General features: G+C 50.6%; 6 protein-coding genes across 6 annotated transcripts; 3 read left to right on the top strand and 3 right to left on the bottom strand.

Annotated features, from left to right (window-relative positions):
• Positions 1-1,346: 1,346 nt before the first annotated feature.
• On the bottom strand, positions 1,347-2,295 carry CTRU02_211290 (uncharacterized protein; the record flags this gene model as incomplete). Its single annotated transcript, XM_036720311.1, has 2 exons — positions 1,347-1,575; positions 1,637-2,295. The coding sequence occupies 2 exons, from the start codon at positions 2,293-2,295 to the stop codon at positions 1,347-1,349; spliced, it is 888 nt and encodes a 295-aa protein (XP_036588054.1).
• A 3,473-nt stretch (positions 2,296-5,768) lies between these two features.
• On the top strand, positions 5,769-6,926 carry CTRU02_211291 (transposase; the record flags this gene model as incomplete). Its single annotated transcript, XM_036720312.2, has 1 exon — positions 5,769-6,926. One exon carries the CDS (start codon positions 5,769-5,771, stop codon positions 6,924-6,926), a length of 1,158 nt encoding a protein of 385 aa, XP_036588055.2.
• Positions 6,927-8,556: 1,630 nt separating this feature from the next.
• Positions 8,557-10,461, top strand: CTRU02_211292 (phosphate-repressible phosphate permease; the record flags this gene model as incomplete). Its single annotated transcript, XM_036720313.1, has 3 exons — positions 8,557-8,635; positions 8,746-9,264; positions 9,326-10,461. 3 exons carry the CDS (start codon positions 8,557-8,559, stop codon positions 10,459-10,461), a joined length of 1,734 nt encoding a protein of 577 aa, XP_036588056.1.
• Positions 10,462-11,883: 1,422 nt separating this feature from the next.
• Positions 11,884-12,812, bottom strand: CTRU02_211293 (Heterokaryon incompatibility protein 6, OR allele 12; the record flags this gene model as incomplete). The annotated part of the gene is made up of 3 exons (XM_036720314.2): positions 11,884-12,346; positions 12,395-12,501; positions 12,771-12,812. The coding sequence occupies 3 exons, from the start codon at positions 12,810-12,812 to the stop codon at positions 11,884-11,886; spliced, it is 612 nt and encodes a 203-aa protein (XP_036588057.2).
• Positions 12,813-16,252: 3,440 nt separating this feature from the next.
• Positions 16,253-18,537, top strand: CTRU02_211294 (Delta 8-(E)-sphingolipid desaturase 2; the record flags this gene model as incomplete). Its single annotated transcript, XM_036720315.1, has 4 exons — positions 16,253-16,434; positions 16,836-17,505; positions 17,567-17,731; positions 17,785-18,537. The coding sequence occupies 4 exons, from the start codon at positions 16,253-16,255 to the stop codon at positions 18,535-18,537; spliced, it is 1,770 nt and encodes a 589-aa protein (XP_036588058.1).
• A 698-nt stretch (positions 18,538-19,235) lies between these two features.
• CTRU02_211295 (arylsulfatase precursor) lies at positions 19,236-21,360 on the bottom strand (the record flags this gene model as incomplete). The annotated part of the gene is made up of 7 exons (XM_036720316.1): positions 19,236-19,757; positions 19,814-20,277; positions 20,333-20,682; positions 20,733-20,839; positions 20,893-20,975; positions 21,029-21,114; positions 21,170-21,360. The coding sequence occupies 7 exons, from the start codon at positions 21,358-21,360 to the stop codon at positions 19,236-19,238; spliced, it is 1,803 nt and encodes a 600-aa protein (XP_036588059.1).
• Between the last annotated feature and the right edge of the window lie 2,530 nt (positions 21,361-23,890).

A 23,890-nucleotide genomic window follows, 5' to 3' on the forward strand; every position in this document is an offset into this window, starting at 1 on the left:
TTGTTTTCGACCAAGGTTTTGGATCTTCCACGCACCAGCCAGTTGGTAAGGGGGATGCTGGGAGGTATCATTTCTTGAGGATCCGGTGGGCGCCAATCGCATCTAATGTTTTCTCGACATTTCTCCTGAACTAGGCATGAAAGCCAGGATCGATGCACTCACAAGCCGTATTTCAACAAGAATTTCGAACATGCCGAGGTATCTAGGTCGAGAAGAAACCCCTCATCCCAAAAGTTTGGAGATCCCATGAACAGTTTTATGGAAACTTCATGAACTATAATGAGCTATTATGACAATGCTTACGGGTTGCGGGTAAATGGACTCATCTGGAATCTCATTCCTCCGCCGTAACAAGTCCCCAGCCAACAGCCCTGCGGCCCGATAGATAAGCGTGGGGGACTTTGGATGAATGGTTTTTTTCGATTACAGGGATGAAGTAGATCATGCTATTTAAACAACCCGGCTTTTTATCGGAACAAAAACAAAAAATGTGACTGTCATAGAAACTAATACGCGGGCATCTTACATTGAGTACCAGGCGATATTAGTAACCCCTGTAAGATTTCCGGTTCGCATATCCACTACTAGCTGTACAAAAACTGCACTCTGATCCTTTCGTCGTCATTTCCATTGTTTTCGCAACGTAAACTTGCCCCTTTTTGATATAATGTGTTGGTGCGTTTCTCCACTGGTATCAATGCCAAGTTCGTATGGGGGCCACGCCATCAAGGTTCGTCTAGTGGTCCAAGAGTTATCAGGCCGACGATCCCCTTTCCGCGGCTCTGGCCATCGTCAAGTAAGGGTGCCGAAACATGACATGACAGTGGCAGGTTAAGGGACATTTCCTGAGTGGCTCGCGAATTCATACCACAAAGTTTTTAAATCATACACTTGAGACGTTCAGGTAAAGGTTGCGCGAGACACTCTAAGATTTTACATATTGTAGATAAAGGCATGTGGAGCCGAGAGTCGTGGCAAAGTGTCTGGGAGATTCCTGCTGGATCGAAACATCGTGGCGTTCTTCATACCGCGTCATATAGACGTGCATAATAACAAAGATTAGAAACAACCCTTGCTTCTTGTCCCATGTTCCATGTGGAGCATACTCAGGCGTAATTGAAGGTAGAAGGCGGAGGAAAGGGGGTCATGAGGGTCGAGACAACGCACGTAACACGGGGGCAGGGTAATATACGCATTTGCCGAGAAAGGTCTCAGTCGAAATGCTCAGTCACGAGGGCCCCTTTTTTTGCCATTGGCATTGTACTTCCCATTTATTGAACGCTCGTCCCACCGCTGAAATTCTAGCAGGATCTTGTCTGTCGGTGTACAACTAGAGCAGACGCCTATCACAAGGACACGCAGCCGTTCGCGCTGTTTTCAACAAAGATTCCGCCCAAAATTTGGCCCTCATTCAGCCCGCTCTCCTGGAACCCATCATTCACAACCGTCTTGGTCTCGGTAGGCTTCTTCAACATGCCAATCTGAAGTACGCCGCCACCGGCGTTGTTGTTTGGAAGAACCTTGGTGACAGCCTTCAGTGGCTCGTTGCCTTCAGAGAAGAAAACCTGCATGGTGCTGTGAAAGAGTAAGTATCGCGTCTGATTGTGTTCGATGGCTTGCCTGCAGGACTACTTACTTCTGGGGTACATCAAGCGTGACCGCAAAGTTCTGCCAAGCGTTGAACTTGAGCGGCGTAGTGAAGACAACGCTGTTGTTTCGGTCCAACATCTTCCAGTTAGTTGCAGGCGGTTCGGTGCCATTCTGGCCGAGTGGAAGCCCCAGCTGTAGTGCGAACTGTGCACCGCCGGAGTCGTTGGTCTCGTGGAATGCCGTGAGGTACTCGTGCGTGAGGTTCAACTTGCGCTCCGAGTCCTGCATCGAGCTCCAGTGGAATGTCATGACGCCCTCATTAGACGCATCGGAACCACTTCCGAGCAACAGCCCGGCGCGACGGAACCCTAGCTGTGGATTCTTTCCCGGAGGCGGATTGAAGATGGAACGGTCGTTGATGGTAACCTCCAACGCCTTGAAGTTTCCCGTGGTATTGGCCGAGACGTCGAACCGCGAAGTGGTCGGGACGTTAGGAAACAGGATAATCTTGGACCACGGGTCCTCGCCCTTAGTGAAGCCCGGGTTATAAGGGCTCGCGTTGGTGTCAAAGGCGTCGAGGGTGAAGTTTTGAGGGATGCGTCCGTCAAGGACCACCGGGCACTGCACAGACGATGACAGCGATGGGCGGGGAGCGTTCACAGAGAGCGCCTGTAGAGATCGGACGGCCACGTGAGGCAAAATCATGATGAATGAAAGAAAAAGAGTGACTGAAGCTAAAATTTGATGAACGATTGACGATTGGCCGAGACCTGCGAAACTACCGAGTTAGGACTTCAACAGATGTTGAGATGGCAGGATCGCGAGTGAAGTTATACTAGTTCATCAGTTTGACCCCCCACTAACCTGATACCAGAACTTTATTGCTCCAAATAAAGGGGAAAACCTTAATTGCCTGCATGTTTGAAGGACTGTTTGTAAATCCCGAGGCTCAGTCTCCACTTACAGCCGGTAGCCTACCCATCCTGCTCTTTACTCGCTGGATGGTTCGCTGAGGCCACCGTGCCCTAGAAATGCAGTAGGGGTTTTAATGTAAAATTATGGGCATAGGAAGATCATAAAGCGCGTTATCAAAACGGTTGCCTCAAGATGAGACGTGCTGGCGAATCATGTATGTTCTAAGAGTAAGTCCCGAGTCATTCATCCGGGGAGATACGCCAAATCCGATACCAAACAACCCAGCGAGGTGGTACTACCCGAAGGATAGTTCCGATCGCCGTGTTGTGGACAAACCCGTTTGAAGTCAACAAACGGGCGCTGAAAAGTTGAGACTTCGTTATTTGGCGGCCTGATACATAGAACAATGGTTTGGTAGTGCAGCCCAACCCTAGCCGCGCCAACAATCAACTCCATGGCCATGTGCAAAATTACCTATTTCTTGGACGGCCGGAATTATGACCGGCTGTAACCTCCTGTTGAACTTGAGCATCATATTGTCACATAGTATTGCAGGCCTGTCGGACTTGCGTATTGTTGAATGACTCGCCTCTGAGGCTTCATGAAGTTGCAAGAATCAACGTAGGTGTTGGCGAGTATTAATTTCTGAGAAATGAGTATTCCTTCATCTTTTAGTGCTGAGGTTCTGTCAACCCATAGTATTACCTTGGTCGTTCTAAAAGACATCCAGTGAAGCTAGGCATTTAAACAACTTGGTTTCCACCCCAGAAAGCTATGAGAGGTCCATAACAATACAACCCCCTTGCACGTCCAAAACTGCATAAAGAAATTTTAGCCTCAAAATACTACATACGACCATACCTATTGGAAAACTCGGGATCCCGTCTGCTCTCCTATAGACAAGCTAATGAGGGCAGGCTGCTAATATGCCTGGCGGCTTTTGGCTGGTTCCTTGCAAATAAGTAAACGAGAAAGATACTTACATCGCAAGAGCCCCAAGGGGTGACCAGTTTCAGTTGGAAAACTATGTTATAAGCAGGACGTTCTCCAATGGAACATGGTCTAGTCATCATGATTTCATTAAAACTAGATAAACAATACTGCAAAGCCTTTGCCTAATAACAGGCTAAACACTAGACGAACTATCACGTGCAACTTCATTCCTGCTTCGGGAGCTGTCAATAGTGGCAGTCGCTTGTGTAATTTTTTTTGCCTCATCGAATGGTTGCTCAGTCCTCGATTTGGTCCACTTTGCCCACTGTCGAGGAATTTTGACGAGCAGCGGGCGCAACGCTGGTAGGGAAATGACAATCATTTGGGACGCAATTTCTGCGAATGAAACTAGAACTACAAGGGAGTATCAGCCTATTGAAATCAAATTCGTAGTGGATGTCGATACTTACAGGTGGTATAATCCCAGATCGATTGTACTGTGAAAACAAGGCGCGCAATGCTGGCGAGAAGTGTACCTATGCCAAGGAGGAAGATTAAGAGTAAGGCTTTCTTTTCCTTCGACCCGAGAACCTTCATCCTGAGTATTCCAAATGGCAACGCAAAAACTTGCCAAGGGCTTCATGTTAGTCTCTATATTTGCTTCGCTAGTATTTCTCGACTTACCCATCAACTCTGAAGCCATACCGATTGACCAGTTTATATACAGGGGCAGATATACATTCGCTAAAGCGCAAGCGGTTGGATCATCTGACCTAAGAGAAAATTAGTCCTGTGATGAGCAATAGGTTGTCTGATTAACGACTTACCAATTAGACGAAAGATCTGTGCCACACCAGAATATATCCATGAAGGCAGTTGCTAGGAATGCGCAAACTACATAAGCTGTAACTATATGTAGACAGATCCGTAATGTCTTTTCACTTCTCGGGAAAAGTTCATAATAAAAGGCTAGTAAACTAAATCTTGGGAAGTAAAAGCCAGTATCAAAAATAACTGAGCTTGCAAACCTCCACTGTGGATCCATTAGCATATAACTTTATATGTCAGATAAGACGTGTCTACCTTTGAAAACCCTTCGTCGGCGTATATAGGGGAAAAAGCGGTTAAACCTATGGAACTTGCGTAGGTATCTCCAACAACAAGTATTAGGAACCATAGGAGAGCGATCAAAAGGAAGATTTCGGATAGCCAGAAAGACCATATCCTCTGCCATGTGCGTACGGCAAGTCGAGCAAACACGACAATAAAGCAAAGAGCGAAAAGAATCCACTCTCCAGTCTAGAGTACAAATCAGTATTGATCGTCTTATTAAAAGGAATATGTACCCTAACAATAAATTCTCTACTTCCAATACTCATAGCGCCTAATACGATAGATATAGTAGCCTTGCTGGAAAAGCTGTTTCGCGTAAGCTATGACGGTTACGGGGTAAATACTAGTAAGACAGTGTGATAATATCGTTGTCTAGCAAAGATTGTACTTGCGGTCGTTAAATATAGACCGGGAAGATCCATATAGCTGTTGAGTAGGGGGACAGGCAAATGAGAAGTAAGAAAATCGTGACCGAGCTCATGGGCACGGGGCAACCAAAGAATAAGTAGAGGAGGTCTGACAACATAATAAGCCACTTTCTTAGCACAATGTGAGAAAGAAGACCTAGAACAATACTTACCAGCAGGCGAATAACGTCGCACACCCACTTCTCGCACACCCCCACATTTCGCACACCCATAAATCGCTCATGTAGAATTTTACCCTCTTCAACATTCTTTAATATCTTCACCACTTTTACAGCGATTATTATAATTCTTTGAATAGTTACTCTTATACGCTTAATGGGCCAGTATACGGAAACAGAAGTCAATCAAGCTCTCAATGCAGTTGCAAGTGGGCAGAGTGTCCGAAAGGCAGCTCATGATGCTGGAATTCCACCATCAACCCTCCAGTCTCGATTAAAGGGTTCACAGGCAAGAAATGTAGCTTTCTCTAGCTTCCAGAAGCTATCTCCAGCACAGGAAAGTCACTTAGCTGAATGGGTGCGTATCCAGGCGGCGTTAGGGCTGCCGCCAACACATCAACAACTCAAGGAATTTGCCCAGCGAATCCTAGACATCAGAGGCACTACCCAGCCACTTGGGAGAAACTGGATTCAGTTCTTTATTAAGAGAAATCCATCAATCAAGGTTCATAGAGCTAGAGCCATCGATTCTAAGCGTGTCAATGGGGCCTCAACTAATGTAATCAGGCAATGGTTTCAACAACTCGCCCTTCCAGAGATCAAGGCGATCAAACCACATCATCGCTATAACATGGATGAAACTGGTATCCTAGAAGGCAGAGGATCAAATGGCTTAGTACTGGGATCATCAGAAAGCTCATCAATGCGAAAAAAACAGCCTGGGTCTCGGGCTTGGACAACTATGCTTGAGTGTGTCTCTGCAACTGGTCAGGCGCTTCCTCCACTTGTTATTTATCGAGGGAAATCGGTTCAACAACAATGGTTTCCTCTTGATATCCATAAACGTGATATTTACAGTGGTTGGAAGTTCACAGCAACTGAGAATGGCTGGACTTCAGACTCTACAGCTGTGGAATGGCTTGAGAACATCTTTATCCCTCTGACTAAGCCTGATCATCCCTCTGAGCAGAGACTATTGATCCTAGACGGTCATGGCAGTCATGAAACAACAGAATTTATGTATCTCTGTTATAAACACAAGATATATCTCCTTTTCCTACCGCCACATACATCCCACGTTCTCCAACCTCTAGACCAAGCAGTCTTTGGGCCTCTCAAGGCGACCTATCGAAAAGAGCTTGGATACCTCATTCAACACAACGATTCTACAGTTGTAGGCAAACGGAACTTTCTTACCTGCTATGGAAAAGCACGCCAGATGGCATTTTCAAGCAAGAATATCAGAAGCGGCTGGAAAGCAACAGGACTATGGCCCATTTCGATAGCTCGACCGCTCATGAGCCCTCTACTGCTTGAGAATGCTTCCAAGCCCTCAAAGCCAGGCTATTCTACGCCTATGAGGGCCTCTGATGGTGGAAAAGACGAAAACTGGGCATCTGCTACATCCATAGTAGCCTGGTCAACGCCCAAGAAGACAGTTGATCTATATGATCAACTTAGCTTATTCAGCAAGTTGGATAAAGATCAGCAAACGCAGCGACTGTTGTTTCGAAAGGTTCAAAAGGGATTTGATGAAAAGGACTATCAATTGGCTACAGCAGAGAAGAAGATTGCAATGTTGGAAGCAGAAGTTGAGGCTGGAATGGTACGGAAGCGGCGTAAGGTCCAAATGAGCCCAAATTCGAAGTTTGCCAACATTGAGGCAATTCACAAAGCCCAAATTGAGGCTGGCGAAATTGAGGATAGCTCAGATGAATCTAGCGAGCCTGAATTACCTATTAAAACTGGCGATAGTATCACAGTTGCAGGAGACGAATCAGACTTATAGTTATGAAGTTGATGAATACCTCATGATGACCCAATTTATGGGTGTGCGAAATGTGGGGGTGTGCGAGAAGTGGGTGTGCGACGTTAACCCATGTTCCACCTTAAAAGTGTCAACATCAGCCCTGGGCGTAAAGCATGCCATTGTCCCAATCAGTCACCGAGTGCCTCATGCGCATAAGAGCCCCGCCCCCACAGGCGTACAGCCTGCCTCGTGTCAAAGATCATTGGTATCAGGGGCCTGACTGAAGGTTGTGTTTGGGTGATCTTGGCTTTGACAGTGACGAATATGGCAGACCAGCTGCGCGGGCTTGCCTAGTCTTGCCTAACAAGGCTTTTAGTCTTTTGTGTCTATCAATATGATGAAAAGATACACCAGTAAAGGGCTAGTTATTTTTGTCTAGGATTTACCTGTGGTCAAGTCCCCACAGACTTCTTCGTTCTATACATTGGAGACGACATGGGAAGCATGATAGCGCCCACCCCGTCGGGACATGCAGCTATGGCAAGGATAAAGAAAGTAAAGACAGTGGAAGAAGGCAATATCCTAGGGTCAAGTGAATACTGAAAATAAACCGAAAAAGAGAAACCAAGCCGAGTGAATAAAATCCTGGGTTAGCCCAAAATGAAGGGCGAATACCAATGGCAACGCTCAAACAGGAAACGCCTCCATAACCGGCCCCCCGCGGGGGCAGTGGATCTTGGCAAGCTTGCAGCATCCAACATCGTGCTCGAATCCCGGCCACCGATTGGCTCCCGTTTTCAACGTACGCCAAGTCACATCAGCTTTTCCACTGCTCGCTCGCCTTTTTTCCCACATCCTGCACCGGTCTTGCATCGTTCTCATTCCAGAGGGGAGGGGGCTGCTAGAAACTGTTAGAATAGATAGCGTCGCCGCAGCCTAAAAGTCATGCCATTTGCCTCAAACGGGCGCGACCGAGTCTACCGTGCTTTGGCCTGCGCCTGGGCATCCAATATGCCAATGTAACCAATTTCATCCGCCGCCTCAGCTCAACGATCTGAAGGAGGTCCCAAGCATTCCCATCCGCCCTGTCATCCACCTTATCGTCGCCTCGTGGCTCCCCTTACCCTAGTTCGAAAGACCAGGCGTTTTAGACTCGAACGTGCTACCACTGCAGCGCGATACCAGAACGGGGCGGACGGGACAGCCCTGAGTGAATGACCTGTCATCTCACCCAGGCACCTCGCCCAGGCGAAGAGGCAATCGTTCCCAAGATCCTTGAGACCACGGGCCAGTCTGAGGGGGGGTCACCCTTCCTTCGGAACCCCGTCCTGATTCGATCTCGGCTGACGGCAGCCCGGGCTGCGCAACCCATATAACCGTCCATTGGGCTGCTCCCGGTGCCTTTGCAGGGCAATTGCTCGCATCCACTTTCTCGCAATCTGTATCGGCGGATTGCAGCTTCACAGTTTGGAGCCTCCAACGTAGACCGTAACAACAGCGACCCGCGACAGACAGGCTGAGATGTGTCGACTCTTAGCATGAGTACGAATTAAACCAGCGCCATGTCCGCGGGACTGGCTCCGCCGAACACCCCGGAGCCGAACGACCATCATCTAAATTCAAGCCTCCAAACCACCGTGCCCCGCGCCACCGCGCCGGACGAGACGCCATGTCGGCGGTGCTCCATCAATATGACTACATCTTTGCGATAGCCACAATCTTTTCCTTTCTCGATGCCTGGAACATCGGTATGTCACCAAACTTGGCTTCTCCCAAGCGTCTCACCCCGACTCCCATGCCGTTTCCCTAGCTTGCTCGAGTCAGACCCCCCCATGCAAGTCCACTAACACTGCTCCAGGCGCGAACGATGTCGCAAATTCATTCGCAACCTCCGTCTCCTCGCGGTCCCTAACAATGAAACAAGCAATGGTGATCGCCTCCTTTGCCGAATTCGGGGGCTCGGTCTCCATCGGTTCCCGCGTAGCAGACACCATCCGCAACAAAATCATCGACCCGCATCTGTACGATGACCGACCAAGCGTCCTCCTTCTCGTCATGATGTGTGCCATCTTCGGGTCGTCGGTGTTTCTCAGCATCGCCACACGCAACGGCCTACCGGTATCGACGACGCATTCCATCATCGGCGGCATCGTCGGAGCCGCGACGGCGTCTATTGGGATTACCAAGGTGAGCTGGGGCTGGAACGGCGTGTCGCAGGTGTTCGCGGCGTGGGCCGTGGCACCGGGGTTATCCGGAGTCCTCGGGGCGATACTGTTCCTCATAACGAAGAAGTTTGTCCTGACTAAGACGAACGCGGTACGAAATGCGTTCTACACGATACCGTTCTACACGTTTCTAACGTTTGGAGCGTTGACGAGTAAGTGGCTTCGCACCACCCCTGCGCAATTCATGTGACCATGTATCTGATAGACGGATAGTGCTCATGGCTTGGAAGGGCGTACAAACCCAAGTCGAACTTACAGCCGCCCAAATCCTCATCGCAGTATTCTCCGTGGCCACCGGTGCCACGCTTCTCCAGGCATTCTTTGTTCTCCCGTACCTCTGGCGCAGAATCGTTGATGAGGATTGGGAGTTGAAATGGACCATGATGTGGAGAGGTCCCTGGCTCCTTAACCGCCCGCCCCCGCCTCCGCCCCCTCTCGGTGTCAACAGGGTCAACATCAAAGACTACTACCGCGGCCATCTCACCGCCGACGAGCTAGCCTATGTCCGGGCCTCTGAGTCCCTTCTCGAGTCGATTCAGACAACAACCCAGACCCCATCAGAGCTCTTCAAGGACGACCACCCCGTCCTACCGCCACCAGCGCTTGCTCTTCCCCAAACACCCGGCGCTGAATCCCGCCGTTCTTCGGCAGACATAATCCCTCCCCGACCACCGGGCCCTTGGAGCAGCCTGCCCGTGATCGGCTGGCGGATCAACCGCGTCCTCCTCCGCGGACTCGAGAAAGACGTCATCTCGATGCAAAAGCGCAACGCGGTGCTAAGCTGGGATATCGAAGACATGCATTCCCGCGCGCCGCACTACGACAACCGTGCAGAATACATGTACAGCGCGCTACAAATCCTCACCGCCTCGGCCGCGAGTTTCATCCACGGCGCCAACGACGTGGCGAACAGCATCGGGCCCTTCGCCACGGCTTACGACATCTGGCGGACGGGAAGGGTCGAGACCTCCGTCGGGGTGCCGATCTGGATCCTGTGTTTCGGCGGCGGGGCCATCGTGCTCGGCCTGCTGACGTACGGGTACCATGTGATGCGCAACCTGGGTAACAGGTTGACGCTCATCTCGCCATCGCGTGGGTTCTCGATGGAGCTTGCTAGTGCCATCACGGTGCTCATGGCGACGAGGTTGGCGCTACCCGTATCGACGACGCAGTGCATTGCCGGCGCGACGGTGGGCGTCGGGCTTGCGAATGGAGATTGGAGGTGTATTAACCTGCGCCTGGTGGCCTGGATTTATTTCGGATGGTTCATTACCGTCCCTGTTACCGCCCTGTTCTCGGGCTCGCTCATGGCTCTCATCCTCAACGCTCCAAGATGGGATCGTGAATGAGTGTGACGGCCCTTTGGGGGCTATTTATATGTCTCTGGCTTGCTAAAAAAAAAATGATTTAACATGTGCAGAAAGCACTAGAGTTGTAGAGATACCCTTGTCTAGTAGTTGTTATTGGATTTATGAGCTGGCGTTGGGGTATGTTAGCCGAGTTTATTTTCCTCGTCACACGACGTCGCCCCATCAGAAGAAAGGGAGCATATTATTTCATCGACTCTGTGTAGAGCGAACACTTGCATGTCCTCTTTTCGGGGCTGATGCTCATGCCAGCAAGCAGGTATATCAAGATGACAATCCGATAACAAAGTAATCCTCAGCATCAACGTGAGCCCCTCTGCAGGCTCTAGAATGGCTTTGAGTGTCCCCATATGGGAAGCTTATGTCGGTCCAGAGCCCCCTATAATTGCACTGTTGAGTTCTTCGCCCCGCGACTTCTGTGGGTCAAATGATGACGGCTACTGGGGAACATCCAAAGAAATTGACGATGTCGCCCCTTTTAGCCTGAGATTGTACTACTCCGCACCTTTCAGCCTCTTTCTGAGTCAGTCGTCTGCCTTCAGTTTTCTTTTGCTCTCTTTGTTCTGATTACAAGAACATATCATGAGGTTGATAATACCTACACCAGCCGGACTCATGAATGGGCGGGCCCAAGTTCCCCTCTTGGTTTCCATTGGGAAGAGAAGGCCATAGTCCATTGGCAAGCCGTTAGGCGAGGTTTCGTTCAAAGTGTTGATAAAGTTGAATTAGGCAGCGGCGAACACATGGAGAGTTTGAAGCCTAGGACGGTATGCTATCCATTGGCAGATATCATCGGCCCTGAAGATTAATAGTTCGATGTTTTGACAACCAACTAGTGCATGACAACTGTCATGATTTTCATAGCATGATTTCATCATAGTCGATGCGAAGAAGGTTGCTCACGTTTTTAAAGCCATCGAAATTGGTGTAAACCGAGTTTCGTGAGGCCGTGGCCTCAAGACCCTTCGGCATCCTGATAACCTTCAAAGAGGAACGCGTTCATTCCGCATTTTGCTGACCCAAGCTAATTTCAAGTCATACACAACGCGCATGCTTTCGTGGGCTTGTCGGTTGATCGTGATTACCTCGACTCACTATCGTCGCTCTCAAAAACATTGACAACAAGAAGGCGGCAACGACCAGTTCAAGGCAGGCAACTGCCGCCACATTAAAGCCAGGAGTCGTTGGAAAGGATAATTCCTGGAAGACCTAGGCGCGCTTGAATCATAGACTGAAGAGGATATCCCTCAAGGCTAGCGTGAGGATGCCACCGTCGTCTTTCCTAGTCATGCCAGAGGGGACGTTTGAGTCCGTCCATACCCTAAGACAACACAAGAGACGACTTTGATGTCATTATCTGAAACATTATTACGAGAGATGCTAAAATCGGAGTAAGAGTCGGTATTAGTGAGCAGGAAACGACTTGGCAGCCCCGTCGGTGAGACTCCCGACGCAGAGGATAGTATTGTGGGCAGTTGAACAGGTGTCCCTTATGGGGGCTTCCTTCGGGATCTCCTCCTGGTGGATGCACGGAGCCTCAGCCCAAATCCTCCATTCGCGGGTGGCGTCGGGCAAGTCCCGCCGTGCGTCATTCAATGACCGTATGATGGCGAAGAGGTTGTCATCGAGAATCATCTGGCATGGCTTTTCAAGACTCTCCCATACGTATGACAGGGCTGTGTAAAGGTCGATCAAGTCTCTGTCGTACTCGGTCAGCGTCGTGGTGAGTAGGGATCCCTTGAGTTCGTTATCGTGGAGGCGGAGGGTTGGGGAAGAAGCAGCGTAAATGAATCCGGTGCCAAGACCGGCTCGTACTGATACGCGGAGAAGATTCTTCTTCTCTACAGGCGTCGGACCGATGCGGCTCCTAGCCAAAAACCCGGTTCCGATAGACTTGGAGCTATTTTAGACAAACTCGGTAATGCGCCCCTGAAGTTTGCCGATGTTCCACGTAAAGATAGCTCCGAAGTCTCCGATGATTTCACGAGGCACACCGGTTTTCCACCGGGTTTGCCAGAGGATCTATGAGATGCAACCCATCTGGGGTTGATCTGATGCTTTGCTACTTCGTCTGATATGCAGGATGCTGATGGATGACAGGCTTCACGTGACTCGGACGACTGCCGACTGTTCTGGATCGAGTCAGCTTGGGTTTCATAGAATTGTTTTCCGCCGTCATTGCAGAGTTTTCATCGTCCCAAAGTCAATTGTTGAATCAAGAGCGGTCCAGGATGAGCCGGTGACAGAATCTTTCTTTTCTGTTGTTCATTTTTCTTGGTTTCTTTTCTTACTCCTGCCGTGTTTGCGCTTCTTCCTGCCAAACAAAGACCCATCCCAATAAGGAAACAGGTGTCAAGATTGAGGTAGTGGCAACCGAAACAGTGTGAAACCTTAGTCAGCTAGATGCCAAGCATTGATACTGGGTAGAGGGAGGAGCGGAGAGCACGCCGCCGTGTTCCGTATTACGTAAGGCTTTTATTAGGAACGGAAGACGGGCAGGGGTTGATCCGGGACGGAGACCAAGGTTTGCCCGCACTGAACCGAGCTTCTCGTCTTTTTTTCGTCTTGTCGGGATGAAGGCCGACCGACATCTGCCTGGGAAGCGCAACGGCCTTTTGATCTGCACATGTTCGGTATCGAATTGAAATCGGGCCTTGGACACCGACAGGGATTGAGCATGGGCCCAGACCCGACCCCCAACGAACCGCTGAGGGGAATCCGAGAATGCAACCTTTCGCTCATACTACTCGCGACAAACGAGGTAGCGTCCCCCTCCCCCACCGACCGGATGGGACAGGACCAGCAAGCCCCCTCACAAGAGAAATGACCAATGATTTCATGGGCGGTGTAACTAACCCCTTTCTGCAGGCCCCACTACGACGTATTCTCGCCTTCCTTCACGCGTATAGGGTGCAGCCATCTGCATGCCGCTCATTTGGATCGCCTTTGATGTTCCCTGAATATCCACTTTAATTGCCTTGTGTCTGACATCAGGTCCAAAAGAGAGAGAGAGAACGAAAGGATGCGGATAGATGCAGAAGCAATCACACACTCGCTTTCTATCCAAGATTATCTATACTTGGGTGCTCGGTCTCTGCCCCCTTTTTGCCAACATGTGGTACCAAACCACTTTTTCCCGGTTGTTCTTGGTATTTGCCTGCCTATCACTTTCCACCACATGCATCGACTCAACTTTGGACATGGGTCGGGATATTACGTACGCGTCCAGTGCAACGGTACGTATTGGATCTGGTCTGGTCGCAACTGTTAAGTGGAGATGATCCCAGATTGACAAGCATTCTACGGCACAGAAATCTAGCTTAGGGCATACCAATTATCGCCCATCGTCGAGGGATCCGATTTAGTGGCGTGGGACTGGGGCTTTTCCAGCTGAGGTGAGCTGAAGTGTCTTGCTCTCAAAAGCCTCCAGGAAGCTTGCCGAGGAAACGCACCATTAAACAATAATGCAGCCTGAAAAAAAAGATGAGACGAGATAGGAACGCACTGTCTAGTGCACGTCTAGACCTCGGTCTTGCGCCAAGCGTTTGCAGCTACACGAGGATTGTCGCTCCAATCATTAGCTTCCGGGAAGACTAAGGAGGTGGCAGGCCAACAAGCGGCCTTTTGTCCAAGTCTCCAACGGAAGAACCCACCTTGCATGGCCATCTCCTCACCCGCTTGCGAGATTCTGTGGGGTTAGCTCGAGGCGCAGCCTGTGCCGCCAAGTGGAATTTCCGTGGCCAAGAGCCTGGATCTTCCCCCCGACTATCGTTGATGGGAAACGTCCTCCGCTACTGTGCTTGACAGGTATCCTCTTTGCCTCATGCCAATTTGCTGCCAAAGCTCGGCTCGTCAAATGAGCACCGCAACGCAGACAAACTTGCAAGGAGGAACAGGCCTAGTACGGTAGCGCAGCCAAGCAAGTACCTAGCAATAGTAAAGTCTCAGTGAGAACTACTACTACTACTGGTATGTGCTCACTGCTTGTGGTAGGTATCCGTTCGGAAAGGCGTCCCCGCTTCCGCCGAAATTCGAGTTGGAAGTCTTCCCCGTTCCTGTTCTCCGTATTCTGTTCCCCCACCTCCCCTTTTCTTCTTACCTATAGGCTATAGTATGTATGCCTTTCGGTCTTTCTTTCTCTCTTTTATCGGCGACCCGCTTGCGGATGTTCCAAACTGGCTCCAGAAAACGGCAGGTGTGGTGGTTTGGTCCCAACTGCAAGACAAGTTTCCAAAGTCCCAACAAGGCCAAGACCAAGCAGACCGAATTGGCTTTAGACCATCTCACCTTTCCAGAAACATTCTTTCCCACCGCACCGCCGCATGAATCGCAGCCTACGGGCAGCGCAATCCCAGCTTGACCATGACCCCAATGAATAGATAACAGCGCCACATCCATACAGATTAGCCGTGCACAGAATTGAGTTTCAAGGGTCCTGGAGACCGTCCCACTCGTTCCCCATTCTTCCTCGCTTCTGACGCGTGTCTTGACTCTGCCAACTTTGAGAAGTTTGGACCCACAAAGACAAAAGAGCGAGAGGAGAGAGAGAGAGCAGAAAAAGCCTGGAGAACGGGGCTCCGAGGGTGGCTCACCCGCGTATGGACCAATACGCGCACGGCATGAATCGAAGGACCCCGAATTTCTTCGTTTCAGCCTTTCAGGGTCCTGTCAACCTCGTTCATTCAGACAAGGTGCCGCCACTCGGTCCACCGCTCCAATCTTCCGGGACACGCTGCTGCTGCTGCTGCTGCTGCTGCTGCTTGCCACTACTCACTGGCGCCTGATCCGGTTTCTGCCACTTCTGCAGGAAGAAGAAGAAGAAGAAGCAGCAGCAGCAGCAGTAGGAAACCAGAGAGCAACACAAGAAACGCGGCAAGCTGCGCCCCGGGACTAGTGAAAGCACCAACGGCCACATTACTGGATTGGACCGGGGGGGAAAACAAGATTGAGGAGAAGGGGTGGTGCCTGCCCACGCTTGTTAGCTTTTTGCCTGTCGACCTTTTTCTTGGCGGAGTATCCGTAGGAGATGAGTAGATTTTCCCGTTTGGCCAGATGCCCAGCCCACGCACACTGTTTCGACCTGCCCGCCTGGGAACAAGCTGTCCTGTCCTTGTTCAGGTGTGTGTGTGTGCGCGTGTGCGTGGGAGGCACAAGAAAAGAATGATCCACATGCTGGTCGTTACTCGTACGGGGTACGAGTCTGTCGCCATCTCCTTACACAGCTGCTGCTGACCCTTTATCCTGTCCCCCCCCCTCCGTCCGGAAATGTGTCGACTGTTCTCGTCTGAAAATGGCACGACTCTCTTCCAACACTTCTCTTTTGCCATTTCCCAGGTAGCCAGACAGGGATTCGTTCTTGTAAAGCTTGACTCTTGGGAGTTCTGACGTTTTTTTTTAAACAAAGCTGGTCGAGGTCGTCGGTAGTAGAAAAATAGCTCAGCGCCATCTACCCATTCCATTTCCCTGGCGCAGACTGACTTTCTCAATTTCATCGAAACCTTGTCGAAGCGTTCCTGCCCCTTTTCTTCCCTCCCCAAACGCAGTCGAGAATTGCGATTGGAACCCGGACGGTGAATATTTCGACAGCTCCCCCATCGCCGGTAACTGTCTGTACTCGTACCTCTTCGGCGGCCACCTCTTCAGCGCACCTTTTCAGCTCGTACCTTCCTCATATCGAGCCGACTTTTTCTTCGAGCTTCCCTCTTTTTTTATTCTCCTCCAGCCCCTACTTCGTCTTGCGCCGAGCTCCGAATCTCTATACGCAGTCGCCGTCATGGATCGCGACAGCAGGATAATCACTCCTCGGGAGGTCGAGGGCATGATCGCCGACGGCAAGACCATCATCATCCTCGACGATATGGTTCTCCGCCTCGACAGCTGGCTCCAGAAGCACCCCGGTGGCCGTTTGGCAATCCTACATATGGTGGGAAGAGACGCGACCGACGAAATCAAAGTGTAAATGAACCCAACTTACCTCAATGTCCTTTTTTTTGTTTTTGAGCCTCTGTCACGTACACACTCGATCTCCTTCTTTCTCCCTCTCTCCCTCTCTTTCTCTCCCTTTCTCCACCTTTGTACTCTTGGGTGTCTCTCTTGTGTCTCTCCCTTTCTTCCTCTCCCTCCCCGAGCCCCGATCCCCGGTTTATTTCCTAATTGGGAAACATGGCCAAGGGGTGGGCAGCAAAGTGCAAAGTGCAACGAAGAAGATCAGAAGTCTGGTTAAGCTTAATTTTCATCGGGCCCCAACTGAGAGATGGATGGGAACGGGCCCCTAAATATTTCGGAGTTGTCTTGCAGTTCGGACTCCGTTATGGATGCGCAAAGTGGAATTAGTGTGCTGACATATCGCCCATTAGGTACCATTCGGCAGCCACATTGAAGACTATGAAGGCTTTCCGGATAGGCCGGAAACCTGCGGGTCCTTGGATCAACATGACACCACCAATTAGGGGCGGCATCTACAGCAAGGAAGATACGACACCTGCAGATGCTTCCGATGCAGATGCAGATGCGCATGTCGTGGAATGTCCCTCGTCAGATCTCGATGAAGACTCTACCGACGATGCCGTGAGCGATGTCTCTGAAAGCAAGAGTTCCCGCACTTCCGTCACTTCCGAGTGCAGCAGTGCCGAAGATGACAAGCCCCAAACCAAGATCGAGACAGGCATCCGACGACGCCTTGCTGCCCATGAGGATGTCACCGCTGAAGTATTCTCCGATGGGCCTGTCCTGTCCAACCGTAGTCACTCACCCATGACCGCGGCCAAATACACAGACTGGGCCATGCAGCAGGGCATTAACAAGGACCTCGACGAATATCCCTCTCTCGACCCTGCCGTCCAGCAGGATATCCAGGTCAAGTACCGTGCCCTGCACGAGCGTATCAAGGAAGCCGGGCTTTACGACTGCCCGTACCTCGACTATGGCAAGGAGATGGCCCGTTACTCGACGCTCTTCGTGTCTTTCCTCGTGGCCCTCCGCTATGAGTGGTACATGACTTCGGCCTGCTTCTTGGGTCTCTTCTGGGTTAGTCAACTTTGCGTGAATATCACATCTCAACTTACACAAACTAACATGTACGCCACAGCACCAAATCATGTTCACCGCGCACGACGCCGGTCATGGAGCCATCACTCACAACTTCTCATTCGATACCCTCATCGGCCTTTTCATTGCCGATTTCTGCTGTGGTCTCTCCATGGGATGGTGGAAGAGCAGTCACAACGTCCACCACCTCATCACCAACCAACCTGTAAAGTCCACCCATTTCGCATTTTAACACAGAACTCTACTAACCAATCGCAGGAACATGACCCTGATATTCAGAACGTCCCTCTCTTCGCCACCTGCCCATCCTTCTTCAAGTCTCTGCGCTCTACCTACTATGACTTCACTTTCGTCTGGGACGCTGCCGCCGACTTCCTCGTCCAGTACCAGCGCTGGACCTACTACCCCGTCATGGGCATCGCTCGCTTTAACCTCTACCTCCTCTCCTGGTTGCACGTTCTCTCCGCCAAGTCTTCCTCCCTCGGCAACAGCAAGGCCTGGTGGATTCGCCCGACAGAGATTGCATTCATGCTCTGCTTCTGGTACATCTTCGGCTACCGCCTGCTCCTCTGCACGCTGCCCACCTGGCCCATCCGTGTCGCCTTCGTCCTGGTTTCGCACATCATCACCATGCCGCTGCACGTCCAGATCACCCTCAGCCACTGGGGCATGTCGACCTCTGATCTCGGCGAGAGCGAGTCGTTCCCCCAGCGCCAGCTGCGCACCACCATGGACGTCGACTGCCCCGCTTGGCTCGATTTCATCCACGGTGGTCTGCAGTTCCAGGCCGTCCACCACTTGTTCCCTCGTGTGCCTAGACACAACCTGCGCAAGGCGCAGGTTTTCGTTCGGGAATTCTGCCAGGACACCGGCATCCCGTACTCGATCCTCGGCTTCGTTGACGGCAACAAGAAGGTTCTGGGTCGCCTTGAGGAGGTTAGCGACCAGCTCAAGATCATGCTCAACTGCCAAAAATACATGGCTGAGACGGGCGAGAGCGGATTGCATTAAGAATAGCATTGGGACGGGCGTTGAGATATTTCATAGAATAGACAAAAGTCAACTTTTTTCGTTTTTCTTCATATTAGTGCCTATTATTGATAAATACCCGTTGCTAGTGAATTTTATCATGTTATGTACCTATTTGCTATAAATGCCGGGAACTGCTACCTACCTACAAAGTTGGTGACAACCACTGTACATGCGATTATTCGCAACTTCAGCCTCAGCCTCAGCTTCAGCTTCAGCCCAAAGGTCCCATTAAACCCCAGCTTAAAAGCTAGGTTAAATCTGTGACGTCGACACAAACTTTTCCATCTAGAGCCACCTGACAAGGAAGAACCCACCAGCGTTTGACCGGGCTGCGGGAAACGTTCGGGGAGGGGGGTGGGTTGACGGGGCAGAACAAGCTCGAAAGGACACCAACCGATCCCAGCAAAGGCCAAGGCCGATGTTGGCAAAACCCCACGCTTGGGGGGGGACGGTTTCAACTCTCTCCATGGCTCTCTCAGCCCTTTTTTTATGTAAGGTAAACAAAGACGAATCACGCACGACGTTTACTAAGCTAGTTTTTCCACCGTTTTGTCCCTCTTTCCCCAGATGTCTGGGTCCCACTAGCAGTACATCGACCGGCCCCTCCGATCGGGATCTTGATCGGGGATCGGGGATTTTAGATCCCGCTTTTGTCATCTATCTGGCTTTTGCTTACCTTAGTTATACCACTCCAACACGTCCCGCTCGTCGAAGCTTCTCAGGTCCAGACTGCCGCCCAACTCGTCGTCTGTTAATGCCCTCGAGGCGGCGCGTACATCGGCCCATTTGACGTTCCTCTGCTCTGGTCCGCCGTAGAACTTTGTGTTGTCGGGCTTGATCACCTTTGTCGCGCTGGTGTCGACGAAGTTGTCTGTTGGTCTGCGGTGTTCGCTCAGTTTATCGGCGGCGCCGGGTGGGTAGAATGGTTCTTCGTTAGGGGCGTACTGGTACTGCATGCACTCCTTGAAGCGAATCTCCGGGAGGGAGGAAAAGAAGGGGTCGAAGGACGGGGAGAGCGCTTCTTGGAGGGATGCGATGCGCGTCGTTGAGTCGGGCGGTTGGAGGACGGTCCAAGGGTCGCGGCAGGTTCCCTGTGTGCAGGACTTTGTGACGAGTAGAACCGCGTTGAGGCGTGTCAGGAGGCGTTGGATGGAGGGGGATGTCGAGTTGATGAGGTTTGTCAGCTCGTAGGGGTCATCCTGCTCAATCGTCAGTTTCTGTACTCACTGGCGAGGGAGAGGGTATTTAAGTTTACCTGAGTGTTGTAGAGCTCCATCTCGTTGGTACACCACTTGATGAACAACCACGAGAATTCGTCGCCGACGAGTCTGAGCGTCTTGTAGCTGTTTGTTGTGATGGACCCGACCACGGACGCTGCGGGGGCTTCGATGATTCGAGATCCCCAGAACTCAACGTTTAGGAGCTCCTTCCCCACACCCTCGTTCTTCCCTTCGTATCCCGACTCTGGAGAGAGCCATTGGTCGAACAGACTTCGGCCGTCGAGAAATTCCGGGAGGTCTTGCGGCTGAACGCCTGCAATCTCGAGAAATGTCGGAGCGAGATCGATGTGCGCGCCGGGGAGTGCGGACTTGATGCCCCCCGGCACCCCGGGACCGCGGACGACGAAGGGGAGGTTGGTGTCGTCTGCGTAGGGTGTGGCTTTGCCTGCTGCTACGCGGTTGGCGCCGATCGTCCAGCCGTTGTCCGTTGTGTAGATTACTTTACAACTGGTCAATCTCCTTGGTCATGGTCAATAAAGGACGGGAAGAATTACTATAAGTGTTGTCGATGACACCCTTCTCCTCCAACAAGTTTACCACGTCCTCAATAATCTCGTCGACGCCCTGGAGAGACTCGATCCTCTGCCGGAATAGCCAGTCGCCGTGCTCAATTTCCGTCTCGTTAAGCTGGCGCAACTTCTTCATCCAGTTGGACTTTTGCTGCTGGAACTCGTCCGATGGATTCCAGTTCGGAGACCGCGGCGCCGTTGCATTGGGGAACAGCCCCTTGTGCCGGAGGAGCGGGACCGGGGCGTAGAAGTTGTAGTTCTCGTGGGGTACTGTGGGCGCTATGGTGAGAAAGAACGGTTTTTCTTGGGATGTTAGGTATTCAAGTCTGTCTAGGCTATTCCAGTCTCAGCATGTGTAGTTAGCAGAACGAGGGGAAGCGCTCACGATTGAGTTCTGATAATGTCTGTTTGATGAAAGCCGGGGTAGTGGCGTGGTCGTGCGCCGTTCTCCGACATGACTATGTTGTTGAAGTCCATGGTATACGGGTCAGTCTAGGGGGTGGTTAGCTGAGACATCTGCAAGGTTCAGTTTCTGGAAGACGTACCAGACTGTTGATGAAGTCCCAGCCCTTTGGTGCTGGACTGTTGTAGTTTACCGTGTTATACCCGTTCAGCAGCTTGCCGATGTCTTCAGTTACAGTCAGCAGTTGTTTCAATGTCGTGAGGGATAGGACCTCTCACATTCAACTCTGTATCCAGCCTTCTTTAGCCAATGCGGCAGATAGTCGTTGTCCTCGCCAGCGAGAGTCCATTTATCATAGCTCCCACTGATCGCGTCTTAGCATAGTGCCCGCGGTCATGTACGTTTGGTTTTAGACTCACCCGGCGCCTGCGACATGTGTAATGTTCGTATTATGGGACTGCTGTCCGCGAAGAAGACCCGCGCGGCTGGGACAGCATTGGGCTGTGGTTGTCCAGTGGTTTGTGAAATCTGTTCCTTTGGCAATCAGCTCCTTATGAAGGACGCTTTGGTAGTCTGTGGATCCAAGCCGGCGGTCTTGGTCATCTGTCATTATGAAAACAATGTTTGGTTTTTTCGGTCCTGACGGAGCCGAGGCGGCTGGCCTAGCAAGCAGCGCCGCCCATAAAGCACACAAAAAACGCATGATATATATTGAGCTTGAGATCTGCCAGTTCACAACACAAGCGTCACAGCCAGTGGTCTACTGAAGCGGAGGAACACGACATTATATCTTATTGTCAGAATGTTAAGGGACTCGGCGGATGCTAGCCGGAAATCGGAGGCTGTGCTCTAGTGATGTGACATTCAAACGCAGTTTCCATCGCGAGATCATCGCGTCAGTTATCATCATGTCGGTAGTCGGTCGGATGGCCGATATGAGAAGCTTCATAACGCAACCTCCACGATGGCAGTTCGACACCCCCGCACCAAGGTAGTAACCGATCAGCCGTCATTTACCCTGACTTTGGTGGAGTAAGAAATTGGAAGAGGTCCAGCGGGTTGATCGATAGGATTGTTTTTGTGGGACGCTTGCGAGACGCCATCGCAGAATTGAATTACGCAATTGAGGATATACCTTTTTAACGTTCCGATAAAGACTTAGCAACAACTTACCTCTATACCTTAGCTTGAACTTGATGGTTAACAGGGGACTTGACAAGGAAAAGTCCGACATAATTCTTTGCAACAATAGAGTCAACATCTTTCTTTATTTTCGGACTTGCAACCGCCTCATGGCACTACGAATTCGAATATTTCTCTCGTTGAACTGCTTTGCAAAACAGAGTAACCTTTGAACACTATTTCTTTCATGTCAGAACCTTGATTCGCCGAACTTTTTGAACGACACCGGGGATTTCTGCGCACTCGACCTATTACTACAAGACCTAACTTCATTGCCTATTACCTTCAATCTAGTTACCGAAGCAACTTTGATTGACTAGGAGGGTTGAAGTGCTAGTTTTCAAGTTAAAGGTAGGTAAACTCCTTTTTCGGCCTATTCATTAATCCACTTTATCTCTTTTCAACTACCCAACCTCGCCCTTGCTGATGTGCTAGTGTCGAATCTATATTGACTGCTATATCACATGAGACATGAATGAATTGGGATTATAGGCCATGGTGAGCTGGAAAAGTCAATCTTTCTATACATTTCGTCCGTCTCAACAACCTGAAACGTCCCTTCTCGGTAAACTATTGGGGTTTGTTGTTTATAATGAAAGGAGCGTATGTTAAGATATCGAAACGCGAGGTCCTGTATAAGCATTTTTGCGCCATACGATCAGTTGATGATATAATCCTAGTAACGTATTGCGAAAAATCCCAAACCTTGTAAGCGAGGTGTTCCAAAGACCTGCAAGCCCCTCAACATGTAGCCTAATGGATTCGGCGTCATTAAATAGATAAGAAAACCTTCCTCAGCTTCGATGTTTCTGACGTTATGCTCAGTTGCCGTTCTGGTATTGTTTTCGTCTGAATGCGCTTGCTACTGGTCTGGCATCCACCCTGTTAAGCCAAATTTAAGGTTGTATCCTATACTCGCATGTAAGCATTGTTAACAGAAATGCTTTGCCTTGCTTTGTTCTGCATCAGCCGATTTCAACTCTGCACTTCACAAACGATCACCATTTAGTGTCAGTTGTGCTTCAATCTTTAAAAACGGAACTTGGTCAGACCTGAAATTCATCATGTCGCCGGTCATATGCATCGCAATCCTGATGATACCTGGCCACGTGAATCACAAGATGCTGTTTCAACTTCCCAGTGACCTCTTCTATGCGCACGGAAGGACTGCCTTGCTGTACTTGAGAAACCAGCACTCATTCTAAACTTTTGGGCTGGGCCTCAAGCAATGTAGGAAGAAAAACATGGCTCCTCGCATGTTTGCAAAAGGTTTAACCGCTGTTATAACTGTTTACTGAATGCAAACACAATGCGTCTCGCCAAGCTGCGGGGGGTCACCCTCCAGCATCCTGCCAAGCTTCGAGTCAAGCGTTCCACACATACCCGTGTAGATCCGTAGGGACCAATACTCAGTCCAAACATTGGAGTCCGGATGCTCCGGACGCCTGTGTCCATAATACTTTGATCGGGTTTGTAATCCGCATTCAATATCAGGCTGACCAGAGGAGGCAGAGAGCGGGAATATGTGTTATGACAGAACCCCCAATCTTGACCTACCTGCATTAAGGGGCTTACTTCGTGGGGCATGCAGGCCGTTTAAATTGCAAGATGGTATGGGCACGGAGTAGCATGGAGCATACTGGCTTATTGCGTCCAGTCCTTGCATCTTGTAAGAAACCCCACGTGTCTCTGTGGTGTGTCACCTTATCTTGTGATGCTGTGGCCTATGATGGTGCATCGAACCTCCGATGAACAACGTTGCAGCGCTGCAACATGCTCTCCTGTCTGAGAGTTATTGGCGCACGACATGAGACGGATATTAAGAGGCACACTCGAATAGCGCAGGATAAAGAGAGGGGATTCAGACGTACAATTGGGAGGCTGTCCTTGCCGGCTTTGAGCAAAGTGCCCCAGTTTATGTGAATCATGTTTATAGCTTTTGTGCCGTAAAACCCTGC

Source organism: Colletotrichum truncatum, assembly GCF_014235925.2.
Source record: "Colletotrichum truncatum strain CMES1059 chromosome Unknown Contig_0007, whole genome shotgun sequence".
NCBI lineage: Eukaryota > Fungi > Ascomycota > Sordariomycetes > Glomerellales > Glomerellaceae > Colletotrichum > Colletotrichum truncatum.